Raw genomic sequence first — 12,463 nt, forward strand, 5'->3', positions numbered from 1 at the left:
CTTGGCATTCTCTCCATGAGCTTCAAGAGGTAGTCACCTGAAATGGTTTCCACTTCACAGGTGTGCCTTATCAGGGTTAATTAGTGGAATTTCTTGCTTTATCAATGGGGTTGGGACCATCAGTTGTGTTGTGCAGAAGTCAGGTTAATACACAGATTTGATGGACACTTTTGTGAGGAAAAATATCTCATAGCTCAGACTGCCTGATAACAAGATTTTTAATGAAACCTGTCCTGTCCTCTCCCCTGCTGTAGGTGTGAAGTTGTTCTCAGGGAAGTATCACAGAGGAATCAGAGCCGTAGCTGTAGCAGCAGCAGTGATAATACCAGCAAAAGCAGCAGCAGTGCCCAGACCTTCACTGACGTACTTTCAGAGAACCTCCACTCTTTGGCCACCTCCCTGCCCAGACTGATGAGGACCTCTGATGACCAGAAAAAGCTGTTTGTCCTCAACGTGTTTCTGGGTTATTTAAAAGTCCTGGGACCGCTGGTCTCTGTGGTGCTAAACTCTGCAGCACATCTCGAGAGGATCTCCAAAGCCTTGATGCAGGTAATGCCACTGTGTCAGATCAGTGGTTCTCAACTTGTTTTTTGTCAAGGACCCCAGATTTGATAAACATTAGGTCACTGTTCCCCATTTGACAAGATTTTGCTTCAGGGACCTCCATCTGAGAAGAAATAGGGGCCATACACATGCCGTGTCTTTAACTGCCAGGAAAACATGCGGCCAGGTGCTTGGTGCTACTCTCCTGCCATTTCTGTGCCAGCTTTCAAGAGTGCGGCAGCAGGTTGCGTTCAGTGTTGTTAAGCAACCTTTAGAGGCACTGTATTAAAGCCTATTTCCCTGAAATCCTGAGTGCAGAGCTGATCTTTTTCCAGGCGCTGTTTGTGTATACCTATTGTCCATGACACAGCCCTGCACTAATATGATCAACCTCTTCTTCATATTTATCACACACTGATATTTACGGATGAAGGGAAAGATATCTATTGGCTTTGATTGGTTGTTCCCTGTCACATGACATGCACTGTGCACTGCTGCGTTCCAAAAGTTAAACTCTGATATAATCTCTAATAGCATGTAAGCTTTTCAATGACTGAGTTAAACTGTCATTTCTTTGTTTTATATTTAAAAAAACATGTGACACAGCCAAGACAAAGTTGTCATCCTTGCTGTGAGAGTACAAGGCAAGTTTTGGCAGTTTCATATGAGACCCTTCATAGAGTCGGACTTAGCCTGCCCCCCTGGTTTTGTCCTTAGTCTATGATGGCAGCAAACTTAAATCATAGTCTAGAGAGTTAGTCATCTTTAATCACTAACAGGTAAAAAAACAATAAACACTCCTGTGTGCTTTTACAGGTGCTGGAGCTGGATGTGATGGATGTTCGCATTGTGGAGGAAAGGAGTTACGGTGTTACCATTGAGACAAGCTCAGGCTCTCCTGATTCGTACACTGATCACATACAGAGGAAACATTTCCTCTACTTCACAGATGAGAAGATCTTCTCTGTGCTCATGGAGATCTGTCGAACATTAGGTATGAGTGCTGTTTGATATGAACTTAAGGAATAAACTGTATCAGATTGATCTGCAGCACAGTTCTTATCCATCTGCATGCATAACAGCACTTTACTTCTGTTTCAAATTTATTTAAAAGGAATATAAAGAAGTTGGACTAATGTCAGTTGGCTCATACTGATGCTTAATGGATTAAAGCTGGCTACATCTTTTTGCCTCAGGGTTTATATTTGACATTTTCTTTCTCTTCTCTCTCAAAATTATAGCAAGTAACTTTTTCTCTTTCTGTCTTTAGCTTACTACGGCAACCTTTACCTGCTGACAGATCACTTCCTGGATCTGTACCAACAGTCGTCAGCATACAGAAAGCAGGCTGCCATGGTACTAAATGAGATTGTCAGGGGTGCTGCAGGCATCGCTGTGGCAACAGAGGGTCAGGGTTTGGACGGTCAAGTTCGGGGACACTCTGCCAACCAGGAAGACCTAAAAGAGGCAGTGGTGTCTATCATGGAGGAGTACACCAGTCTGAACAACTGGCACTTGATTACTGTGAGTGAGGAGACGGATAGAGACCGACAGGACCAGCAGGTGAGGAGAGTTTCAGCTCTACAGCTTTGATATTTTGTCCTGAATCAGGATTTTAGTTTATTAACATTTAGCACTTGTTTGATGGTATTTTATGTGACAAAACTTTAACTTATGATTTTAACTAGCACATAGAATAAGGAATAGTTTGGCATTTTGTGAATTATGCTTTTTAATACCATTTATATGGATATAGCAAGCGGCAACCTCCTGGGCTGAAAAATAAAGCCAATGCTGAAGTGCATTAAGTTCTTCTAATGGCGGTTGGCTCCAAATACAAGTTAATCCCCATAGACCCCCATGTTAAAAGTTTTGTGCTAAAAGACCCTATAGGAGTTGGATATTCCATTTTTATGCCTAATACTTTTGTTTTAAAATTAGCATTAGCATTGGTGTTATCACAGTTAACTATAGCTGTAAATGCACCGCACAGCGTTGGGGTTAGCTCCACCCTCTTGTCCAAACATGGTCACTTCTGGATCCAAAAATGCAATATGGTGACGGCCAAAATGACAAAGTCAAGGCTTCAGAATGCGAGTCCATAAACCGATTGCTGAAGTCACAGTGGCTATGTCTATTATTTCCAACAGTGTATGATCTGTAGGCTAAGTATGAAGCTACAGTTAGCAGGTAATTAGCAGCTAGCTAATAACTGCTAGCATGGCTCTGTCCAAAGATAAGCAAATTCGCATACCAGCAGCTAACCAGTTAACACTTTGTATAGTTTTGTTCAATCCATATTAAAATCAGAATGTAAAACTTTGGCAATGCAAGTCCTGGTTGCCTTGCAGACTCATGGCAAGACTCCTTTAAGTCCAGGAAATCACTGTGTTCCTGTCTTTATGCTAAGCTAACTGACTGCTTGCTCGAGCCTCATATTTGCCATTGCAACATGAGATTGGTGTCAATCTTCTCATCTAACGCTTAAGTGCATTTCACAAAATGTCAAACTACTCCTTTAATGTCTTTGAAAGTTTAAAAATTCAATGTGGCAATGGATTGTCTTATTGCCGCTGAATATTGCATCATCACCAGCTAAATTTACTGATTCGCAAACTCTCCGGGAACGATCATTACTTGTAATAGATGATTCCGCTCTTCATGAAATGATATTCTGATGAATGAAGAAGTGGTACTTTGATGTAAAAATTTTACATCTCATTTTGTATTCTGTGAGCATTTTCTAATCAAGGCTCCAATGCTCAGTCCATATTGCACAACTCTCAATGTGATCACAGTCAGTTCACTTCACTCCAAACAAAGAAATATATCCATACTTTTCTCACAGTATGGCCTTGGACTGACTGCTGTGTGCGCTTATGCCTGCAGACTGAGCAGAAGGGTTTCAACCAACTGCTCTTAACTTTCAAGACTGGATTATTGAGCTGAATGGCAGAGGAAATATTTCAGGGCCTCCAACCAACAGAGGTCTGACAACATTGGCAGTACTGTGTTAGTTTGTAGATAAACATTCTCCTTGTCAGCTAAAATGTGAGCCCAGAGGCACACCACGGTAGGAAAAGGATTCTGAGCACAGAAACATATACTGTTTACATGTATTGACTGTTGTGGGATTCTCTCTCAAGCCAAGCTAGTTACATGTAACTGCTTTTTCGTAACCGCTTATCGTCTTGAGGGTCATGGGGGGGCTGGCCTATCCCAGCTGACACTGGGCGAGAGGCAGGGTACACCCTGGACAGGTCACCGGACTATCACAGGGCTAACACATAGAGACAGACAACGATTCACACTCACATTCACACCTACGGACAATTTAGAGTCACAAATTAACCTGCATGTCTTTGGACTGTGGGAGGAAGCTGGAGTACCCGGAGAAAACCCGCGGTGACAAGGGGAGATCATGCAAACTCCACACAGGAATCCTCTTGCTGTGAGGTGACAGTGCTAACCACTACACCACCGTGCTGCCCTTTACTTTGTAGTGGTACAGCATCAGGGCTTCTTGCTCTTCTGTAAAATTCAAGGTTCCCTGTGGAGTTTTTTTTTTTGTCAAATTAAAGGTACTTAGCTTACTGTATTTTTTGTCTCATAAAATTGAAAGTACCCTGTAGAGTTTTTTTTTATTATTATTATTATTATTATTATTATTATTATTAAAGGTCCTGTGGAAATTTTTTGTGTAAAATTAAAGGTACATTGTACAGTTTATTGTCTTTCTTTGTCAAAGTGTACTATGTAGGATTTTCCTAAAAAACACTTCATAGACTTATACAAAAGTAATTCCTCTCAATCATCACTCGCAACCCCTCTAAATGTGTGGCAGTGTATTTATCAGCACAGACCCTGCCCTCTGCCTTTATTATCCTAATTCCTTCCTGTTTTGCTGTAGTTGGAATGTTAGTGGGCATGTAACCCCCAGTCAAAGATGTGAGCAGGTTAGTACAGGACTTTATAAAAATGTAGCAGCAGCGCACATCCAAGAGGAAGCTACAAAAATCATAGACACAGTGCAGGAAAAATGCAAATACAGTGAGGTGAAATTCACTTTTACTTTCCCTGGCAGAGCACTGAAGGACAGGATGGCGATGAAGAGCGATGTGGAGGTGGTTTGTTTTCTGTCAGACAAATAAGTGTTACGGTTAGTTTAGTTAGCTTGCTAATATGTTGCCATTCCAACAAATTCCTAAAATAGTACAGTAGCTGGCAGTGGATGTAGGGAGGGGCCAAGTTTAACTGCTGTGTCCAAAAACAGCAACTGACAATTTCTGTACAATGTGCCTTTAAAGGTACCACATAGAGGTTTTCTTTGTAAAATTAATGGTACCCTGGAGAGTTTTAAAACCTACATAGTTTGCATTCATGTTTGCTTGCTAGTAGTCTTCTCTCTTGCCTCTCTTGCCTCTTGGAATTTGCTACACTTTTTGCTGTGCTACCACCAACTATCAGCAAAAAAATTACGCTTACAAAATGGAAACCTACTCCCAAAAGAACTCTCCACAGCGCTATACTGTAAGTGGTCAAAAACTTGAAATCAACTCAAAAACTTAATCCCTCACTTAACAATTAGCAAACTGCATCACACAAGAAATGGGAAACATAATATTCCAAACTGAACTTTATTTTCTTACAGCAGCACTGACATGAACCAGTGTTACAGTTAGTAGACCTTCAGCAGAAAATATTTATTGAATTGAGTCTTATTTTTCGATGCCTACCTGCAGAAACACAGCAACAGTAATAATGACCCACAGGGTGCAGGATTTCAAGTTCATGTCCCCTTGTACATTCAGGTTTTAATACAGCTGTCCGCTCGTGTGTCACAATGTAAACTTATCTTCTTTATATTGACCTTTTATGTCTATCAACTAAAACATCATTGAATTGTACAAAAAAATCTGTACTACGAATGGTAATGACATTTGTCTTTTGTCTTTCTGTAGCTGCTCAGCCCACCCAGACTCCTCTCCATATCCAACAGTAATGTCAACAACACTCAAGCAAACTCTCTCCAAGTGATTCCTTCTTCGTTTGGCACCCCATCTTCCTCACCCTCCGCCTCCACAATCCACCAGCTCAACAGCAATATCTGGCAGCTGTGTATCCAACTGGAGGGCATCGCCTGCTTTGCTCAGGCACTGGGGCGTGACTTTCGGCCCCTTTTGATGACATCTCTGTACCCTGTGCTGGAGAAAGCCGGAGAGGAATCACTGCTGGTCAGCCAGGCGGCACTGGGCTCTATGTGGGACATCAGTAAGGCCTGTGGCTACCCCTCTCTGAAGGAGCTGATCAATGAGAACTCTGATTATCTGCTCAATGACATATCTCTTAATCTGCAGAGGCTCAGCCAGCATCCACAGGTAACATCAACACAGTTTGGCACATTGTTAGAATGCACACTATCAATCAAGAAATAATGAAATAGAGCCAACAATTTTTAGCACCTGATCTGTTTGTTTGAGGAAGAAGGAAACCTCTGTAATTCAGTAATAATAGGCACCTGTATACTGTCAGGGGCTCTGCATCCCCTGACAGTGTGGTACTATAACTAACTGAACTGTACATATACTCCATCAGTGCTACTGATAAACGGTCCACCTCCAAAAGTAGAAAATCTATTCGTGGTGGCAAATGTTTTCATCATGGCGGGCTGCCACAAATAAATGAGTGTGTGGGAAACCCTGGAATTCTTGGCCATTAAAAGACCAGTGTGTAGGGATTAGTGGCATCTAGTGGTGAGGTTGCAGAATGCTACCAACTGAATACCCCCCCCCCCTTTCCAGGCATGAAGAAGAACGTACAATTTTCATTTACATTCATTTCACAATCTTTGGGCTTCCGTGGGATATCAAGTCATTTCAAGTCAAAAGGCTAAAGTGACATAAGATCACAAGTCATTGGTGTTAAAGTTAAGTCTGATTTTGTCAAGTTAAGAATAAATAGATATTATATTATAATAGTAGATTCATGTCCAAGTCCCGAGTCCACGCCTCTGTGGTTTATCACCCATGTGAATACTGTGAATGGGTCTCCATGGGTTTGCAGGGCCCTGAACATGTATTTCATCATATTGTCTTGTTGGCCAGGCTCCACGGGTGTTGACAGTGATGTTGACTCACTCCGACTGCAGCCTGCTGCCTCTGGTCGGGGACATCGTTCAGGATGTGCTGATGGCTCTGGATCTCAGCTACGACCACACAGCTGCTCTTTTCTGCTCTGTGCTGCACGCGCTCATGAAGGCACTGGGTGAGATTTCAAAAGTGATGTCAACTTATTTATTACGTTATTGTTAGGCTGAAAAGGACAGGGGGCATATTCACTATATAGTTCATGTGACTCTCCATACCCATACCATTCTCTGCTACACTTTACCTTAAGTTTTCAATTCAGTTATAATCAGAAGATTTAAGGATAGTTTACAACTGATTACTGAGAAGAGGTGCAAAGATGGAAACAAAATATTAACAAAGTATTACCACTTTTGCATCACACACCTCAAGGGGTCACTAACTTAATCTGCTCTTGATTTTGTTGTTCCTATAGCGAGGTGGTTTCCTTCTAGCTGTGGAAGGACCAGTGAGTCTGCCAGACCCAAGCAGACCTCCCCTGACAAAGAAGTCTTCAACGTCCGCCAATTCCTGCTGGATCACCGCAAACAGAAAGAGTTGGCAGAGGGCATAGGAATAGAGGAAGACGACACTGAAGACCTTGGTAATACAACATGGTGTCTGTATGAGGGCGTCATTGTAGTATAGGTTTGATATTGTTGTAGAGGTTATTTTAGATGAAACTTATCAGAAGAGAAACTGGGTTATTATGACAGAAAATACAGTATGAATAATAAAGTATTAAAAATAAGAGCCAGTTTCCCAAATCTGACTATCACTGTCTCTCCAGAAGTCCCTCCGCCCATGGAGTCTGAGGATGCTGAAGATATTGGTGGTCCTGATGTGAAAGCAGAGCTTGCCTCCCACCTCAGCATCACTAAAGATGTAATGGAGCGCTGCATTCATCTGCTGTCTGACCCCAGTCTCAGGCTCCGACTCAAGGTACTGTCTGAAGTGTGAAGGGGAGTGTTGGTTTGATGTTAATAATCCTAGTGAGGATTGTTCATTTTGTATAGGGACCTGTACATATTGTAGAAATAAATTAGTTTTGTCTGTACGCTATGATGGCTTTTTATTGGTGTGAAAAATCGCTCAGCCACACAGGAAGATCCGAAAGTTGCATTGTTGTATTGTTGACTGTTGTATTGTTTACAGTATGCAACCTCATGTCAGCTGAAACACCTGTAATGTTATATATTTACACACACTAGTGAGCCAGCACAGCTGTCATCCTCCAAAATTGTAGACTTGGAAAAAGAGTATGTTCCAAACAAAAAAAAATCCCCCCCTGTACATTTAGTATGAACGAGGAAATTTCCTATAGAGACCAAAACCTTTTCTCTACCAGATATATATTTCTGTCTGTACTGCATGTCTTTGTCTTAAGGTATTGGACGTGCTGGAGCTGTGTGTGTGTGTACTGCGTGAGAAGGAAAATGAATTGCTGCCCATGGCTCATCGGTGCTGGCCCGCCCTCCTACAGCGACTCACAGCTGATGACCCTCTAGCAGTCCTCAGAGCCTTCAGGGTACGTGAAACAAGTCTGTCTTTCAAATTACTTAGCTTAGTAACAAATGTTCAAATCGCCTTTAATGTGTCAGTGGATCATTTCATAACGTCTGCAGCTGGATATTGTGAAAAAGCACACAAGTTCTTTAATCTTGTACTACATTCTCAGGATCAAATTACTGTATGTCATTATGCACAGCATGTTAACAGGTCCGACTACATTTTTGTTTAATCAGAATCGCCTATTGAAATGTGCCCATGCTGAATCAATCAAAAGTTGTAGCTTTGGGAACAAGTATTGTCTCAGTTCATTATGAAATATCTACTATGGTTACATTTGGCAGGCTATTTCATTATTTGTAATTCTGGAAAACCTTTTTTTTTTTTTTTTCCTCAAAACATTTCAAAGGTTCTGTATGTGACATTCAGAGCAATAATATAGCCTCAATCTACTATTTGCTGTCCTTAACAAAAAAATTAAGTCATGCTACTTCTGTGTGTGTTGTAATCTGAGCTTCTCTGTGGTTTGTTGTGGTAAGCTGGTCCAGCTGCTTGAAAGTTCGCGCATGTGTGTATCCCACTGGCTGGCTCATCACCACGGCTTTGCACAGTGCTAATACCGCGGTTACCACTGATATCGGGATGGCATCGTCACAAAGCGATGTTGGAGAGAACCATATCTAGAATACTGATGCTCTAAATTTCACATAGAGCCTTTTAAAATATGGAATATGGCAGGAAGGGTGGAGAACTGATAGTGACGGAGCAAAAGGCAGAACATATGTTGTAAATCCCAAGATGCGTCCAAGAAAAGTTTCTGCAATGGTTGCTCCATTTCACTTTAATCATGTTTTATGATTTCATGTGACAAATAAATTGATTGATAGATTGATTGATTGAAAAAGATAAGAAATTGGCATTCAGAGGAAGGCTTAAAATGGAAAAAACAGACTTGAAGAGAGCGCTCCGGGGTGCAAGGGAGGTGTGGCAAGCTTAGCTGCAGGCATAGGACATCAGCGCATGTCAACACTGTTTGTGTTGACATGGTACTCTCACTGCCAGAGGGGGGAGACAAACATTTTGCACTCCAGCTGTAAACTAACAAGAAGGGAGTATCATTATGTTGTGAATTGTCTTCTCAGAGCTGACTATTCAAGCTATTTCAGAGAATCATAGAGGATGAAAATGACCCTCTACCATTTTTCCCTGATGACTGAAGATCACACTTTGTCATCAATTCTCAAAGTACAGGTGTCAGTTGATCTACTGACACTGTGCATTAGTCTGCTTGTCAAACCTGTCTTTAGTTGGACTGTCTTTGGTTCTTTTTTTTCATATTTTCCTTGATGAATTGACAAAATCAGACACAAGTAGTTTGTAAATTGTCATTTAGTTGCTCATCACTGCTGCTGTCAAACTGTGCTGTGGCCACCAGCAATGTGGCAGCTTTTGGGTTTGGTCCAGGTTTTATAAATACTGTGGCTCATCCTGGGGATAAAACGGTGTCATTTGTCAGATGCTTTAATGAAGGACACAGTACAGGGACGTTTTATTACATTTTAACGACTTGCTGCGTACAGACTTTACATGCTGAGTCTCTCTGCCAGGTGCTGTGTACGCTGGGTGAAACATGTGGTGACTTCCTGAGGAGGAGGGTATCTAAAGAGGTACTGCCCAAGCTGAGCTCCTCGCTGGCACGGCAGGCGCCGGTTAGCGCCAAGGCTGGACCCATTTACACACACACCCTGGCCTACAAACTGCAGCTGGCTGTGCTGCAGGGACTGGGCTCACTGTGCCAGAGGCTGGACCTGGGTAAGAGAATTGAAACACATAACACACAAACAAACAGGTTTCCTAAGATACAATATACAGGGTTGTCCTGTGTGATTGTACATGGTATGATCTAGGGATGTGTGGAGGTACATGCTTAAATCACCTAAGCAACAGCCCTTTTGCCCTCTTTGGCTGTGCAGCCCTTCTGATGGAAAAAAAACAACTTTTATTTTTCCTGTTGTGAAAGCAAAATGCGAGTAGCCCTTTGTTATTAGATGTAGACCAAATTGGAAGAGAAAAAAGGAAACATCACAAAATGCGTCCTATGACTCCTGTCATAGGACGCACAGGCTGGACCTGTGAATACGAATCTTCATATACAGCGCTGTATTGCCTTATAGTATCCTATGACATGAATCAGTCTTCGCCAAGTAGCTAGCTGGCTAAAGGCTGCAGGCTACATGCAGGAGAGAGACAGCAGAGAAAGAAAGAGCTGAGGGAGGCAGCTAAGGGGAGTGTAACTTTGTAGATCTGAATTCAGACTACTTGTCTAACAGTCTTCTGAGATAGCACATTCAAAAGAAGTCCTGCATTTGCAGAGGTCAAACAAAAGGTGTAGATGAATGGCATTAATAGAGCAAAAATGGTTTATGTTCAAGCTGACCTGGTTGACTTTGGACATGGGCTTTATGTTACCTAAAACTAACAGTGTGCAGTTTTAAAGAATTTAGTGTGCAGTTCCAGAATTTAAATTCATTTTTAATCTTTAAAATTAATTTTGTGATTTATTTAAAGACCATGTTTTACACCACTCAGGAAGGTGCTGATGGGCAGAGTTGGGTATAACGCAAGTACTTTGATTACTTTTTGCAGTAACAAGTAACCTAACGCGTTAGTTTGCTGTTTGAGTAATCAAATACTTGAGTACATTTTCAAACAAGACATCAGCTACTTACGTTACTTTTAGAACGCTGGTCCTTCAGCTCCGAAACAGCAACGACTGTCTTTTGGTTCTAATAACGGAGATAATGTTAAACCTATCAGTCTGAAAGAACTCATGAAGCTTGTGGCTCGCTATGTGGTCGGAGAAATGCTGCCATTGTCTACGTTGGAGTCTCAATAGGTGGAGTAAGACTCGCTGACAGACATATTTCAGACTCAGGAGGATTTGCATTATGCCTGGTACACGCTAATGTTACACGACTTTTCTGAAAGTCACTATGTCACATTACAGGATTGTGGAGTCATAAAATCGTGCCGTGACTTGGCCGACAGACATGACACACTACACGATGGTACTCACCAATTATCCCCAGTCGTCTTTCACGGCGTGTGTGATGTCATCGGGTTATTCTTGTCCTATTTTTATTACTTTTACAATTATTTGAGTCACTGTGTCTGTTCATGTGCCAGCTGACATGTTGTTGTAGTCACCTAAAAGTACCAGCAGGTGGCAGGAGCTACATTTGAAGTGCCGTAGGCAAACATTCAAGCTACTGTATCCTCCATAGGAAGTTCTGACAAATGTTTCACAATAAAAGCCTTTTTAAAAAAAAATGGAGGGATTCTCTAGCTGAGGTTATGAGGGGCTTTTAATTTGAAAGAAATTCAGGAAGTGTTGAGTTTGAAATGCCGGCGCAATGTGTTAACTTTACAAAGACAACGGGAGCGGATAAAAAGTAAAAATATAAAGATACAGAGGGATTAATAAATAACGGACCGTCTATAATGTAGTCTGTTTCAAATGAAGCTGGGAGCCTCTGCAGTTGTGGTGCGTAAAAGCCCCGCCGCTATTTGTTATTACTTTATGTCCGACCGTGAGGATGTACCATTGTTTGCTAGCTTGATGCTAATGACAGTAGCGTTAACTCAGCGGGTTGACAAAGTGCCTCTGCTGTTTCACACCATCATTTCCCCCTTTTACTCTGTGTGGTAACATCCCTAGAGGAAATAATAAAAATGCTGGGGTGTTGTTGTCATACAGTTGTGTACGGCAGCAGATCATTCTGTGTTTCTACTGGTCAAAGTGACGGCTGTGATGGGAGAATTGGATCTCAGTGAAGGGCAAGTGGTCCATAACTTTAATTTTGGAGACAAAAAAATGTAGGCTTAGCGCCCTGTGGTCCATTGCCCCATAGGAAATGTAGAATACTCAAAAGTACTTTAAAAGTGCTTGAGTTAGTTTACTCAGGGAGTAACGCAGTAAAGTAACTGGTTACTTTAAAAACAAGTAACACAGTAAAATACTTTGATTAACCCTTACCCAACTCTGCTGACACCTAAAAAGGGGGTGGGGGGGGGGAGCAACCCCTATCTATGTGTGTGTGCACATCCCTGGTAAATCACACCAGGTAAAAAGTGGACATACGTAGACATCTAAGTCCTGATACGGCAGGTTTCTTAATGGAAGTTGGTGCAACATTACGCCCAAGAACATACTGAAGCTATCACACAATGCGTAATATGTAATGTTTACCTAAGTGTGTTGTATAATGAGAGCGCTGATTAAAACC

The 12,463-nt window shown here is 41.8% G+C and overlaps 1 protein-coding gene across 1 annotated transcript in view; it reads left to right on the plus strand.

Annotated features, from left to right (window-relative positions):
• The window catches only part of tti1 (TELO2 interacting protein 1), a 34,214-nt gene that overhangs the window by 3,081 nt on the left and 18,670 nt on the right, over positions 1-12,463 (plus strand). The window contains exons 4-12 of the mRNA XM_049580927.1: positions 255-549; positions 1,360-1,537; positions 1,814-2,106; positions 5,505-5,921; positions 6,648-6,807; positions 7,105-7,272; positions 7,459-7,610; positions 8,056-8,196; positions 9,785-9,989. Of these exons, the coding sequence (XP_049436884.1) occupies positions 255-549; positions 1,360-1,537; positions 1,814-2,106; positions 5,505-5,921; positions 6,648-6,807; positions 7,105-7,272; positions 7,459-7,610; positions 8,056-8,196; positions 9,785-9,989 (2,009 nt within the window). The remainder of the gene's footprint in view (positions 1-254; positions 550-1,359; positions 1,538-1,813; positions 2,107-5,504; positions 5,922-6,647; positions 6,808-7,104; positions 7,273-7,458; positions 7,611-8,055; positions 8,197-9,784; positions 9,990-12,463) is intronic.

Source organism: Epinephelus fuscoguttatus, linkage group LG7 (genome assembly GCF_011397635.1).
Source record: "Epinephelus fuscoguttatus linkage group LG7, E.fuscoguttatus.final_Chr_v1".
Lineage (NCBI taxonomy): Eukaryota > Metazoa > Chordata > Actinopteri > Perciformes > Serranidae > Epinephelus > Epinephelus fuscoguttatus.